A 14,613-nucleotide genomic window follows, 5' to 3' on the forward strand; every position below is an offset into this window, starting at 1 on the left:
GCGATGAGGTCTCCCCTCAGCCTCCTCTTCTCCAGGCTAAACAGCCCCAGTTCCCTCAGCCGCTCCTCATCAGACTTGTGCTCCAGGCCCTTCACCAGCTTCGTTGCCCTTCTCTGCTGTGTCCTGGCTACACATGTCTATCTCAAATGTTTGGACATCACCGTTCCTGCTGGAGGTGGCATTGCTTGGCAAGGTCCAGGCAACCCCTGTCCCTCCAGTCCCAGAGCAGAAGGTTTATGACGAGGTAAAATGCAGCTGGGACCCCTCCTGCCCTGCCCTGAGGATGTCCCATGGATGCTGGTGCTGCTCTTGACTACATCACGGGACTGCACCAGCATGCCCGAGCCTGCAAGGAGCCTCCTGCCCTGCGTTCGGGTCGTTGGGACTTCCCAACCCACACAGGGTTTTTGCAGGGTGCAAACAGCTAACAGCTCTGTCTGGGGTTGTCCCCAGGGGTCCCAATGGACATCCCAGGTCCAGCGTGGTGGGACGGTGCTGGGGCAGCGGCTCGGCCCTTCTGTGCAGGCAGAGACATTGTGCAACAGCACTGGGGAAGTGAAAAATAACTTCTCTAGTTTCTGTCTCGGGACAGATCGCCTGCATTCATACAAATCCTCCCACGTTTATTCAGCAGTGACCTGGTGCACTTCCAGTGCACGCGAAAAACTGAAATGAAAGTAACCGACAGGGAACTCTCTTAAATGCCTGCCCCAGTTTGGGTTATCAGTTAATGGGGAAAGGCTGAAGAGCGGGAACAGGGAAATCTAAGTCTTTGTCTGGAAACCTGTGCTCCTGGGGCTGCGATGCTCTGAGGCTGCCTCAGTAAAGCTCCTAAAGCACCAGCAAAGGCAGTCTAGAAATACAGGGCATTATCTGGGGAGCAACTGGGGGCCAAGTGGCAGGGCGTGGTGGTGCCACTGGCATGTCACAGGAATGGGCTGGTCTCTAGACTCAGATTTTCCCCAGGGGCCTTTAAAGACAGGCGCAAACGGCGGCTAAAAATAATCATCCCATTTTGTGTGAGCGAGGTGTCTGTCGGCAGGTTATTTTAACACTCTAGGAAATAGGGTCCCTGGTGGGACCCACACTTGCTGGAAGAGGCATAATGAAGTGTTTGTAGGGAGCATGACCTTGTCAGGCGGAAAATAATTCTTTTTCAAGCTCTGAGGTTTTACATTTTGTTTGTTTAATATGAAAATAACTTCTCTGACCTTATTTTTCACTGAGCCAGGAGCGCCAGGTTCTGCACAGCCGGAGGGAAACTCTGTAGAAGCCTCAAATTAAGCAAGGAAAACCTCTCTGTCACAGAGCAGGTCATTTATCCCTTTTTCCACTGGTGTATTTGAATAAAACCAGACTGCCAGCACCTCTGGCTGCCCTTCTTGCAGGTGCGATAACAGGCGGGTGAAAGCCGGAGCCTGCCTTGCAGGCAAGCTGCCTTCATTTGTCTTTCCTGCAAAGCAAGTCCGGGTCTCAGCCCTGCTCAGTCATACCTGGTTTATTCATGTCTGTGCAGGGAAACAGGGGCTTTCCCCAGGTCAAGGTCAGGTTAGGGATGTTCTTCCCAATGCAAAATGTGGGGGAGCTTCATCCTCCTTCCTCAAAAGCCCGTCTGCCTCCTCCATCCCCCCACGGGGCTAGGTGTGACAGCGACAGATAAAATCCCGTTGCAAAAACACGAGATGCAACGAGAGCCCATTCGCTGGTGGACACGCACCAGGAAACCGAGTCCTTTAAGGAATCATCCTGAAAAATCCAAGCGTGGGGGCATTTTGCAAGGTGTTTCCCACATTTGCTTGTTTTTCCTTGGCGTGGTGCTGCGGCAGATGGCCAGGGTAGTGCTGAGCAACCACCCACCGACACCGACTTGCCGAATCGCCTGCTCTAAGTAACGCTAAAATCCCTTGCAGCAGGAGCACAGCATCATCGGCAGGGCTCGAGCATCTCCGACGGTAAAGCCAGCACCGTTCGCCTCCCTGCCCGCAGCGAGCGGGCAGGATTCGTGCCGCTCCCTCCGCAGCTTGCTTCCCCGGCGTGTGAACACGCCTGCTTCATCCCAGAGGAATGCATCTCCTGATCCTTTCAGGCAGCAAAAAAATATATCGTGGGGCCAAGCCAGCGCGGGGAGAGGAATTTTCCTCTTCCTCGAGGGCTTTGCTCCATGTGCAGGCAGCAGCTGCTCCTCGGGCGGTGCTAAACCAGCAGATGTGCACAGAAATGTCCCGCTCGCGAGGGTCATGCTCATGCAGAGGCATCCCGGACCGGGGAATCTGGGGAGATTTGGGGCTTTTTTTTTTTTTTTTTTGGATGTGTCGACAGTGCCCAGCAGACTGTTACCTCTCTGAAGTACAAACAGCTGGGAGCTGAGAAAGCCACAGCCAGTAACAGCTTGAATGTGTTTTTGGAAAACACTGCAGTTTTAGAGCAGAGAGAAGAGACCCCGTAACCTAATTGAAAAGTGAAAGGAAGCTGGATTTTATCTTTGCATTTGAAAAATGTATTAATCTCCAAGCTCTACTAATAAAAGCCATGAAAGGAGTTTTATCGCTTTTGCCTTGTGGAGGCTCTTCAAAAAGGGAACGTGGCATTCGCAGCACGGGACATTTTGACCTCTCCTGTGTTTAATAATCAGTCTCGGTTTCAAAGGAAAAGAGATGATTTTAGCCAAAGAGCTGTCCAGTTCTTTCTGTGAATTAAGAACATCTAATTTCTGGTGAATGAACTCATTTGTCTGACTCATATTAAATTTGTGGCGAGAGTTGCAACAGTGCCGTGGCTGAGCTGATGGATGTCAGAGATGGGGCTGCTGGCCCTGTCCTTCTGGCTAAAAATACGCTGTGGTTTTCCATGAAAACCGCACTCCCGCTGAACACTTTCTGCTATTACACGTGTATAGTAGCATATCTAATTTAATTAGTGCCCTCCACCCAGTGATTCCCCTAAAAGCCTGCAGAGCAAGGGATCCGATGCACATCCAAGAAATCCTCCCCTCCCTTGGCCTCCCGCTTGCTAATGGGATGTTGGACACTTGCCTCGGACATGCAGCCATCTCCTAATGAGGCTGGGATGGACCTTAGATGATCCAAGCCCTCCATCTTCAACCTCTCTTCTTCTGCTGGCATCTTTTTGCTTGAGAGCGGTGACAGCGTGACACCCGGGGCGCAGATCTTGCGAGCACCTGGATTAATGTCCTGCAGAGCTGTAACACCAGCTGAGGCTAAATTAGGCAGAGACACGTGGACCCATCTGACCTCCAGCTGCAAAGGGTTGTCCCCCTGAATAGAGAAGGAAGACTGGGGGAGCTGCAGGATCTGGCCCCTTCCATGGACCACGATGGGAGAAGGTGTCCCTTCCATACTGTTGCTGTTCAGTGGGAAAGATGTGGCTAAAAAAAATCAAAAGCATTAAAGAAAGTAGGAGTTGCTAAAATTCAGGTGGCGTTTCGAGGAGCAGGAGAAGATGGAAAGGGGCTGGGAGAGGTGAGGGCTCTGTAGCTGCTCCCCGTGACCCCCGGTACGTCCTTACTCCGGGTGGCTCTGGGTCAGCCCCTCTCGGCTTAGGAGGTGAAAAATATTTCGCCTCCATCCCAGAGCACCTCCTTGCCTGGATCTCTTCCTCCTACGGTTGCTGCCCGCTCTCCTTGCTGGTAACAGGGGCAAAGGCACCTGCACAGCAGCTTGTTACGGTACGCATGGAGGCACAGGGGAAATGCTCATCCTCCATCCAAAACCAGTGTCGAAGCCTGGTTTGGGTGGAGGTCTAGGCGCATCGCGGGGGAAGAAACACGTCTCCCTAAGTGTATCCATCTTTCCCGATGCAAAGGCTTACACCTCCTGAATTTCCATATGAACGTGAGCTGAGCACACGGCGTGCTCGATATTTATGAAGTGTGATTCATTACTGTCGGGAAAGGGGGGAAAGTTGGCTCTTACCTCTGTAGCGCAGACATCTGCGTGGGTGCTCTCAGCCCCATCGGAAACCCGACGGCGTGGGCACGGAGCAGCAGCCGTGGGCGGGGGGACATCCGCCCGGCGGCGGCTGCACATCCCACGCTGGACATGGACAGCGCTAGCCAAGCCCAGAAACCTTGCAAACTCCATCTGCAAGAAGCATGTCATAATTTGGGAGAGAAAAAGTGAGTTCAGTGGGAACTTTGGCACGGTCGGTGCAGTGACAGCCTCCCGTCTGTTCCCAGGTGGCGAGTGGGAAGGAGAGCGACAGCAAGAAGAGCGAGGATGTGCTCAGCCAGCTCAGGTCGAGATCCGAACACCTGCAAAACCTCTCCCTGACCAAGTTCATCAAACGTAAGTGGGCGCATCCCCCGCCTCCCACTTGGATGGGCTTTCTCTGCTTGGACAAACGTACGTCCTGGCAATGGGCAGGTTGCAATGCTGGTAAGAAAAAGGGATGTTCCTCCCCGTGCTCAGCCTAACTACTAGGTAAGCCCTCAAGATGCAACTTAGACATACTGTTCGGTTTAATTAGATCTGCAGATCTCTTCCTGGTCTGCTTACAGCAGATGCTTGCCATCACGTCCAGACTACCCCGCTCCACCTCATGCTGATCAAAGCATCTGGGGCTGGTAGCTCTCAACGTTGCGTGGCTTTATGGCTCATCTGGGCAGTGGGAAATGGAGGCCAAAACCTCATCGGAGCCCAAAGCCAGGCAGGAAAGAGGGGTGCAAGCTGTGCACCTGGAGCAGAGCCACGGGAAGGGGAAGAGCCCCCCAGCTAGAGGGGTTTTGCAGCTTGGGTGCATCCAGCTGCCGTTGCCCAGCTCTCAGGTCATAGCAGGAATCAGACCCCCAGCAGCACTGGCAGCTCTTCATCCCCAAAATCCTCCTCAGACCCCGTCTTTCAAGGCTGGTGACCATATCAGAGCCAGGCTGCCCTCCCTGTCCCACCGAGGATGGCCGGCACTGCCTGGAGCCAGGGTCTGAGCAATAAAAATCAGATGCATGTTTGTACAGGGCGATCTTAATCCAGTGCAATTAGCTTGTTTAGAAGTGAGTAGGCTCTTTGTGCTGAAGGGAATCAGCTGGGCTTTAGTCTGTGGAGGGTTGTTTTTTTTGAAGGAAATACTTTGCACTTTGGCAATTACTTAAGAAAAGTGACCTTCGGAAGTCAATCCATGTCAGCTTCCTCCATATTTCCTGAATATTTTCCCTTTAATTTATTGGAAATTCTCTGTTTTATTAAGGTCAGTGCAGGGCAGGCACAGCCAGACAAGCGTGGGCAGGTTTTTATTCTGCTAGTTGCACCATTTGCTCACTAGCCTAATGCTAAATTAGAGGAGCAAGTCGGGGGCTTATTCCCCCGCTGACCTGGTTGCACTGTCGTTTTAGAAAACCCGCGTGATGGAAGCGATTGCGTGGGAACAGATTTATAGCGCTCAGATGGGATTTTCACACCGACACTCTGCTCTTTGCCTCTGAAAAATGAATGAAAATGAGCTCCCTGCTCCTGGGTGAGGAGAGAAGGAAATATCTTACCTCTGCTTGAGCTGCAGGTTTGGCTCGGGGCTTGTATCAGGGTTGCTGTTGTCAGGGCTGCAGGAGCTGTGCTAATAAATTTGTTATTTCTGAGAATTTATCCCCTAAAGCCCAGTCCTGAAAAAAATTAAGTGTCTGTATTTTTTGTCAGGAGAGCAATCTTGTTGAAATCACTGGGGTTTCTAATACAAAACTCTTTTTAGAGCCCAAAACTGGATGGTAGCTAGTGTGTGATGGTTAGATGGGGACAATTTGGTTGAAGTCTAAAAACTTCAGTGCTAGCTCATCTACGGGTCACTAGAAAGACAATTTTACCTCCCATTTGGTGATTCTCCTGCTTATTTTGTTTCTTCTTTCTGTCACCAAGCATTCTTTCCTCTCTATTTTTACTATTCTTTTCTATACGATTATGAAAACAGCGTTTCGAGATTTTCCAGCCTGAATCACCTTGCGATTTTATACCTTCTGTTGTTTAAAAAGAGAGACAGAACGAAACACGTGTGATGGAGAAATGCTGTAGGACAGTCTGGTCCCTGTACCACATCCATAGTGAGCCCTTTGTACACCACATCCCGGTACAAAAGGCTGACTCGGCTCCCGAAGGAGAGGGGTCCTGCTTTGCTGGTCTCAGGAGGCTGGAGCCCATGGGGTTGTGCTGTGAAATCTTTGAGACATACCTGCTTGGTTTTTCTGATTGCATCTGTCATCTCTGCATGGGGCGTGGGGAGCAGGAGCCCAGTTTGCAGAAAGGCAGGAGGTGGGCTTTTAGGAGATAGTAGTGCCAATCCACCAGCAGAAATGACACAAAGCAGATTCCTGTAATATCTTAAGAGAAGTAGCAACCTGTATATTAATTCAGTCTTATGCTCACAGCTTTTCACTGCTTGTAAAAAATATGTTAGTTTTATGGACAAGGGGCTAAACCTTATGCTGGAGATGGCTATCGGCAAGAAGTGGATTGGACCTCATCTGCTTGCTGGTCCATCTTCGTCTTGAGGGGAGCTTTCACAGATGGTCCCCTTCCCAGAACTGCCTGGTACTTTGGTGCTGTCCCTGGGACAGGCAGCCCCAGGCCTGCCTGGTGTTGATGGCTATGGGTCCCTTCTTCACTGATGGCTATGGGTCTCCTATTTGGGGTGGGATGAAGGTCGCTGATGGCTATGGGTCCCCTGTTTGGGGTGGGATGAAGGTCGCTGATGGCTATGGGTCTCCTATGTAGGGTGGTATGAAGGTCACTGATGGCTATGGGTCCCCTGTTTGGGGTGGGATGAAGGTCGCTGATGGCTACACGTCCCCTGTTCAGGGTGGGATGAAGGAAAGCATTAGGATGCCAGCAGGGATTGGATCAAGCAAGGACCGCACAAGATCTCAGATTTTTCCCTATGGTATTTCAGTCCTGTTCCTCCCGCATCCCTCATAAGACAGAGTCCTCCCTCCGGTTGAGGTGTTTGAATACAGCAAGTAGGTTGAAAAATGGGCCTGGAGATTAGGGCTGTGCTTTTTTATTTGGCTCATCTGCAGATCTTCATCCACTTTCAGTTAGAAGGTACTTTGCACCATCGGTGTTGGGTCTGCCCAAGCAAAGCACTTGGGGTTGGAGTCAGTTGAGTCAGCACTCGGAGTTGGCTCCTCGCTGGTGTTAAAGCATTTTGAAAACTGGCCTCACACTTTCACGTGGGCCACCCATGTGGGATGGCTGCAAATTCAACCTGGGATGAGGAACGCTTCACCTGGGAGGAAGGCAGCGTCTCCCGTTGGGAAGCGTCCCTTTGCTTGTCAGCTGGAAGGAACAGGGTCGGCTTTCCCTCGGCACTGATGGGTGGGAAAAATGCAGCTCCTGCTCCAAACCTGGTCCAAGCCTGGGGGAAACTCCAGGTGAGAAAGACACTGCCTGGTTAGGCGGTGATTCAGCAAAGCGCTTGAGGCTGCTCCTCAGGCAGAATATGACTGAAGAGTGCCTTTAAGGGTTCATCGTTTTCTTAAGGGCTTGGCAGAGACAAGCCTTAAATTACGAAGCTGACCTGGAGGAGCAAGATGTTCAGAAATGCTCTTTAGTCACTTATTTCAGCTTAAATGATGCAAAACGAAGAACGATTGTGGAGAAGGAAATGCATTTTGTCATTTTTTCTGTTGCTTCAGTGCACATGGAGATAACTGAGAGCAAAATAAGGCTTGCAGGATTTTTTGCCGTTTACTTTATTGGGAAAAAAGAATGAGGATGTGCTAGAGCCCATCCCATGAGATGCTTCCCATTCTCCATTTCTCTGGAAGCCACTGGGCTTTAAATCTTTCTGGGGCAAGGTGTGACGAGCGGAGAGCAGTTTGCAAAGCCCTGGGGACTCCGCCTCAAGGACAGGAAGAGCTTTTCCATCCACAATCAGCAATAACAGGATGAAGCTGTGTACAGGATAAATACCCAGGCAAAGCACTGGGGACGTTTCCAGACAATGAGGTCAATTACCCAAGAAGGGAGCAGGCTCCACTCGCTGGAGTTATTCAAATGTAGGAAAGTCAAAGCACTGTGGGGAATGATCTTGGCTCTTGCACAGATGCACTGGATGACATTGGGTTGCACCCTGCTCCTTGTACTCACAAAGTGCTCCTTTTGCAGGCATCAGACCTGTTCACAGTAATCAAGAAAGTAGGATTTAGCTAGCCTGAAGTCATTTCCATTGCTAATTTCTAGGCTTCTGTTGAAAACACCTGGGAGGATGTTCAGCTTCTGTTGCACATACTGGGAATTAATCCATTAAAGGTGATCTTCAAAGCAATTAAAACACTGGGCTTGTGACTTGTTTGTTTCTCTACGGTGCCTAAAAATAGTTTCAAGGATATTTTTTATTATTATTTTAAAGTTTCCACTTGCTTTTAGTATCTGCCCCGCTTCCCCTCTGGAGCTGTAAGGAAGATCAAATCAGAAATGAGATGGTGATTGCAGGGGACGGCAATCTTGCTGCCTCCCACCATGAAGTGGGAGACCTGCTCGCTGTCGTAGCTTTATAGCTCTGATGTGGGGTGGCAGAGAGGACTTAGTTTAATTGAAAAGATGGAAGAAGTCTAGGAAAAATAAATCATTTTGGTGGAAGATTCCCACGAACTCCTACAAAAGGCTGGATTAGCTCTCGGGAGATCTTTCAGCAAGCAAGTGGAGGTTTCATATGTGCAATATGTCCAGTATGTAAACTAGGCAGGAATATGCTTCAAAAAGCAAGACCTCTATGGATACTTAAGAGCAAACCCACCTCCCTTCTTTGGGGTTCACCTTGGTCTAGCGCAGAGATATCATTGCAGCTCATTCTCTCTCCAGTTGACTCTTAGCCTCCCAACCCTTCAGCCTGTCGGTATTTCAGGGTCCTTGAACTTGCCTTGCATGCTTGGACCCTCTCTACTGCCCTGAGTTTGCTGCTCCCCAACGTCTTTAGCTGCTTGCAGAGTGCTGAGCGGGAGAGGCGATACTCCCACGAACAAGAGCTTTGCCTTTGTGCATGGAGGACCCCCTCGCATCCATGGAGCGACCTTTGCTCTTCACATAACTTTTTAGGACAGCTAAAACAAATACACAGCTTGGGGCAACTCCCAGACAAGCACCAGATAGCTCTCCCTCTGCAGTCCCCCCATGCCTCTGTGCTGGAGCAGATATAAAGATTGTCCTGATTGTTTGTGAGCTGCTAAGAATTAACACCATTAATTTATGGCAGGCCCTTGCATTAATCCTCTCTGTTAATTCCTTATCTCTGCTTCAGCATATTGACTTTCAGAGCCCTCATCTGGGAAACTCGTCATCTGTTTGTGTGGAAACTGCCCTTACGCACACCCTTTGCTTGAGGAAAGGCGATGGTTCGGGGGGAGGAAAGGCATGAGCAGAAAGTGGGTTTGGGATGTGCACGCAGGAGAAATCGCTCCAGGCTGGAGAGCTGCAGCCTCCCAGCTGGTGGGTGTCAGCATCCCGATTCCTTGGGAGCAGGGCAGCTGTCTTTGCTGAGCAGGCTGAAGATATCTTTTTCTCAAGCAGTAAGGGTTCAGTCGCAGGGGAATTTGGTGGAGTGTTTCTTGCCTGTAATCAAAAAATACATTTTTATGATTGAAACAAAAACGGCATTGAAATTGCAACTGCAGCAAACAAATAAATTAACTTTTAATGACTTCCCAGCTACTTTCCTATTTGTTTTAGCAGAAGCCCTGCCAGAAAGCTTCAGGGAGAGGAACCGAGGCCGTGTTTACTCGGGCCATGTGTGTTTGTAACAACCCCTGTAATCAATCAACGCCGCAGCCCTCAGCCCGTGGGCGGCGGGGGAAAGACATGCGGGTTTCGATCTTGCTCGCAGTCATCCCGGTACAGACCACCCGTTGAAGGCAGGAGACACAGACAGTATTTACAGAGGTTCAGTTGCAAAACTATCGCAGAGCCACTTGCCTTTCTCCTAAGGCATCATAAGACCCTGGCAGCTCTGAAGAAGAGCTCAGCAGGAGGCAAAGCTGCGGAAGGCGGCAGATTTGTCCTCTGCATTAGCAGATGTTCAGGGTTGCTTGAGCACACCACCCAACTGTTGATGTGAGAGATCAATTTTCTTGGGTCAAGATGCCTCGTTTAGAGTTTTCTTTACTGAGAGGGTGGTCAAACACTGGAACAGGCTTCCTAGAGAGGTGGTCTGTGTGTAAGCCTGTCAGTATTTGAGGCATTTGGACAATGCCCTTAACAACATGCTTTAACTTTTGGTCAGCCCTGAAGAGGTCAGGCAGTTGGACTAGATGATCGTTGTAGGTCCCTTCCAACTGAAAATATTCTTTTCCATCCTATTCTACTGATGCTGATGCCTCCAACAGTTTTCCATTGTGCAAGCACAAACCCTTTATATGCCGCCTGTATGCACGTGTGTTTACAGCAGTTCCCAGTCTCAACTGCATGGGCTTCAGCAGAAATTAAGTGTGACCGACCTTAGCAGCAAATCAAAAGGATTAACAGATACAGAGGTGAGCTCTGCAGGGGTGGGACGTGTCCAAAGAGGAGTTGCTCTCTTCTCAGGTTCACTTTGAGGCTGGACATGCTTTGCACTGAAACCCCTACTTTTTCGCCTCATCTTTTGCAACATTTAACAGATACGGAGGTGAGCTCTGCAGGGATGGGATGTGTCCAGAGAGGAGTTGCTCTCTTCTCAGGTTCATTTTGAGGCTTTGCACTGAAAACCCTACTTTTTCGCCTCATCTTTTGCAACAACTGACTTCTGCCATTGATTCACCCATCCCGTGGCTGATTGCTGAGGCGGGTGGGATGAGGGTCGCCAGCTTCCCTCTCTCACTCTCGACAACTTAAATAAGACATCTCTCATTAGATTGCTGCTGTTAGCTGAGATGAAATCTACTTTATTTACAACAAACCTCAGTGTTCAGGTGTTTAATTTTTGCAAAGTCCTGATGCTTCATCCTGACTTTTTAATATCCAAATGGTCACGCAATCAAGCCCTGAAATGATAAAACCTGAAAGCACACATTCTGCCCTTTTGTAAATGAAATGTTCAGAAGAGCTCACCACTCCTAAAGAGTTAATTCTGCACAAAAATTGAAGGAAAATTCAAAGCTTCGCCACTTTCCGTGGATTAATATTTTGCCGTACACCTCCTCTGTATGCAACAGGTTTCCCCTTTTCCTTTCAGATTTTCCTCTGGTCCTGTTGAGGAACCTGCGTCATCCCGTCTACCTGCTGGTGGTGTTGGCTCAGGTCAACCTCTCTGCCATGGTTGCTGGTTTAGCAACATTCATGGGGAAGTTCCTGGAGAGACAGTTCTCCCTCACGGCGTCCTTGGCCAACATGATCATCGGTAAGTGTTGCTATCAAGGCTTTTGAGCACTTCTTAGAAAATAATCTAGAGATTACTAAGAAGCACCTTTCCCTCTGGAGTTGCCAGTCTCCTTCCATTTCCTACAGACAGACGTGGCACGAAGTCTGTGCCCATGTGATTTCTCAGCTACTATCTACCTTCCTTCCTTTACATTGCAGCCTGAGCTTGCTAGAATAAAATCTTTTAATACCTGGAGAAATGTTTGTTATCAACTCATTGCATCAAGGGAGCAAAGAAATATCAGATATGAATTGTGCATTTTTCTGTAGCAGGGATTACTTTACATCGATCATTGGGTTAAGGGTCTTTAAAAAAGTAGATAGCAAATAAAATCAAAAACTTCAGTAATGTATGCATGCATTTTGAAGACACTTTGCAGCAAGAGGCCAGTCAGGCTGGTGTAATAATAATGCTTAAACTCTTCAAAATGTTTGCTATAGGTAGACTAATTGCTTGTAAAGGTTGGGCTAATTGCTTGCTGTTGGTATCGTTAAGAAGGAAAGGAATAAATGTTAAGTAGGATATGTGCTCATGAGATTAGACTGCTTTTGCTTGTATTGTAATATCCAGAATGTCCTGTCCAGGGCTGAGGTCTACCTGTGCGAGCTTGTCATGGTGATAAAAATATGAAGAATAAAGCCCTACTCTTACAATCAGTTGGAGAGTTCAGAGATATAGACACAGAAGTATTTTAAATATGTTTTTGAACAAACAGCATGCATCCTCAGAGAAAGAGTCTTCTGAAGTCTGCAACAAATAAATCAGAAGAAAGTGAGCAGAGCAGGCTGGTAAAGCCCAGCAACCCAGGCTAAATACAGGCAGAAAGGTTAAATGCTGAAGCAGTGATGTCCTCCCCTGATGTGCGCTGCTGAGCTGTTCCCAGGCTTGATTTACCCGCTCTGTTAAAGATGTGCACCGTATTTCTTGTTCCCAGCTTTTGTTCCCAGCTACTGAATCTTGCTTTGCCTTTTTCTGTTAGATCAAAAAACTTCCTGTAGCTGGAAAACCCTTCCTTGTGTGGGTATTTTTGGGCTGAAAGCAACCTCCCTTTGATTCCTTGTTGAATGAGACAGATTGCACTTCTTTGGTATGCCATTGTAAGGTGGTTTTCCAAAACTCCAAGCCTGTCATGGAAACCTTCACGGTTTTGTAGTGATGACAACAGAAGTGGGCACATTACTGCATTATGCAAAAATTAAATATCCTCCCCGGGTTTCATTGATATTTTCTCCTGTCTACACTGAAAAATCACATCTGCTGCATTAAGCATAGCTTTTCACTGGTCCCTACATCCTCCATGCATGGATCCGTAAGACGGCCCGTTTGCTGTGGGGTCCTGCTGTTTTTGCAAAACTTCTCTTTCTTAGCATTATTCTACCAGTCCCTGCAAAAACCTTGGTCCCCTCCAGATCACGGATGCTGAAAAATAGGAATCCAACAACAAATCCTCTGGGCCTTTGCTGTAATGAAGGGACTGATACGGCTCAGAGGATGGAAAACAAGGACCGGCTTTTCCCCAGGTGCTGTGAACATCCCTGGGGCGATGGTGGGGATCGTGGTGGGTGGTGCCATCCTGAAGCGGTTCCAGATGTCCCTGAGGCAATGCAGCGCCATGTGCGTCCTCGGCATGTTCCTCTGCCTGCTCGTGGCTTTTCCCCTCCTCTTCCTCGGCTGCCCCACGCAGAAGGTCGCAGGCGTTACCTACAGCGAGAGGTACCGACAGCTCCAGCTAGCCGGGGCATGGGTGGGTCATTCCCAGGCCTGTGGGTACCCCCCATCCCCAGCTGCACTCCTTGGGGTGGAGGGGGAATTTGAGCAGAATACGCAGAAATGGGTTTATTCCCTCTTGAGAAACAATTAATGGTGATAAAATAAGGCTAGAAATTAATGCTTTTGTGAATAAACACTGAATCTGCTGCATCCTTACTGCTTCTAACTTCATTGACTGGTGGTGAAACCCGAAGTGAGCGCATTTTTGGCACAAACAGCACAAGATTAAAATCTCCTCTTGGAAAGTGCGGCGCGTTACTCACAGGCAAATAATTTGGGCAGGGGCCAGCCCTGGGATCACACCTCCAAAGCCATGGCTGCTGCCCTACACAGCTAAACGTGGGCAGGACCTTGTCTTCCCTCAAGGCTTGATCCAAGTCGCTGTAAATTCACATGTTCAGCATCCTGTGGTCTCGGTGGAAGCTGGTCCGAGCACTCAGTGGGAAGCTCACCACCTCCCACAGCATGGTGTTGCACTACCCCAAGACCCCACATTTGGGGCCAAATATGAAGGAACTGGGTGACTGCCTTGACCGTTCGTGGTCAGGATGTTTTGCCCAGGCAGAGCAAAGGCTTGGGGGCTTATAGTGGAATTTCTGTGGGTCCTCACTTATATATGGGGAAGGTTTTGTTAAGCAATCAAGTGTTTCTTTACTAATCTCAATATACCTGCAGTATATTTTCTATATAAGATGCGTATTACTGATGCTCAATACCATGCATTAATATTTTCTTCCTGTCGTAGCTCTGAATTTGGACACCACGCCTTGGAGTGTAACCTCCAGTGTAACTGCCCCGAGAAAGCCTATAACCCCATCTGCGGCTCTAACGCTATTGAATACATCTCGCCCTGTTCCGCCGGCTGCAGAGTTGTAAATATCAATGCAGACATCAACTCAGTCCTGGTGAGTCATTCCCACTGCGCTAGTGTCCTAGCTTGGGATGGCTAATGAGGGATGACCAATGCAGCGCTCAAGTTTGGCAATTAGGTTTTCTGATGTTCGTTAGTGTTGGACAAGCTCTCTGTGACCTTGTGGGATGAGCTGGGGAAGGTTGAGAACGTCCTGGGAAAACCCGTTGTAGGTGGTATCTCTTAGCACTCTCCAGTATAACACAGGCCTTTTCAGTACAGGTCCTTGGCCAAAGCAGCAGGTAGAAATCTTTTAGGTATCCAGCCTTTTAGGATGTCAAGGTGTCCTTCCCCATCCACTGCTCCTCCCCAGCTCAGGTTTTGCTCCACAAACCCTAGCTTCAATATCTCCCAGCAGCTTGAGTGGACTTTTTGCATGGAAGATGCAAAGACCTTCTGCTTTCCCTTCCCACCTAAATGGTGACCAACAAGGTCACCTTTCTTAGCTGTGTTTCCTGTGGTGGGACAGGAGGACGTGCAGTATGGGAAGGGTTAATCACAGCACCTAGCATGACCCCAAGTCCATGGATGCCTCTTGTTCTCAAGGAATGCTTTCTCCATGGGGTGAGTCAGCCCACCTCCACCAGGCTCCTGCTGTGAATTGC

General features: G+C 49.0%; 1 protein-coding gene across 1 annotated transcript in view; it reads left to right on the forward strand.

Moving 5' to 3' along the window:
- The window catches only part of LOC104073239 (solute carrier organic anion transporter family member 2B1-like), a gene marked incomplete at its 5' end in the record, with an annotated part of 23,383 nt that extends 9,335 nt beyond the window's left edge, over positions 1 to 14,048 (forward strand). Inside the window, 4 exons of the mRNA XM_009572940.1 lie at positions 4,196 to 4,304; positions 11,143 to 11,307; positions 12,849 to 13,041; positions 13,844 to 14,048. Of these exons, the coding sequence (XP_009571235.1) occupies positions 4,196 to 4,304; positions 11,143 to 11,307; positions 12,849 to 13,041; positions 13,844 to 14,048 (672 nt within the window). The remainder of the gene's footprint in view (positions 1 to 4,195; positions 4,305 to 11,142; positions 11,308 to 12,848; positions 13,042 to 13,843) is intronic.
- Positions 14,049 to 14,613: the final 565 nt, after the last annotated feature.

This window comes from Fulmarus glacialis, unplaced genomic scaffold, assembly GCF_000690835.1.
Source record: "Fulmarus glacialis isolate BGI_N327 unplaced genomic scaffold, ASM69083v1 scaffold11532, whole genome shotgun sequence".
Lineage (NCBI taxonomy): Eukaryota > Metazoa > Chordata > Aves > Procellariiformes > Procellariidae > Fulmarus > Fulmarus glacialis.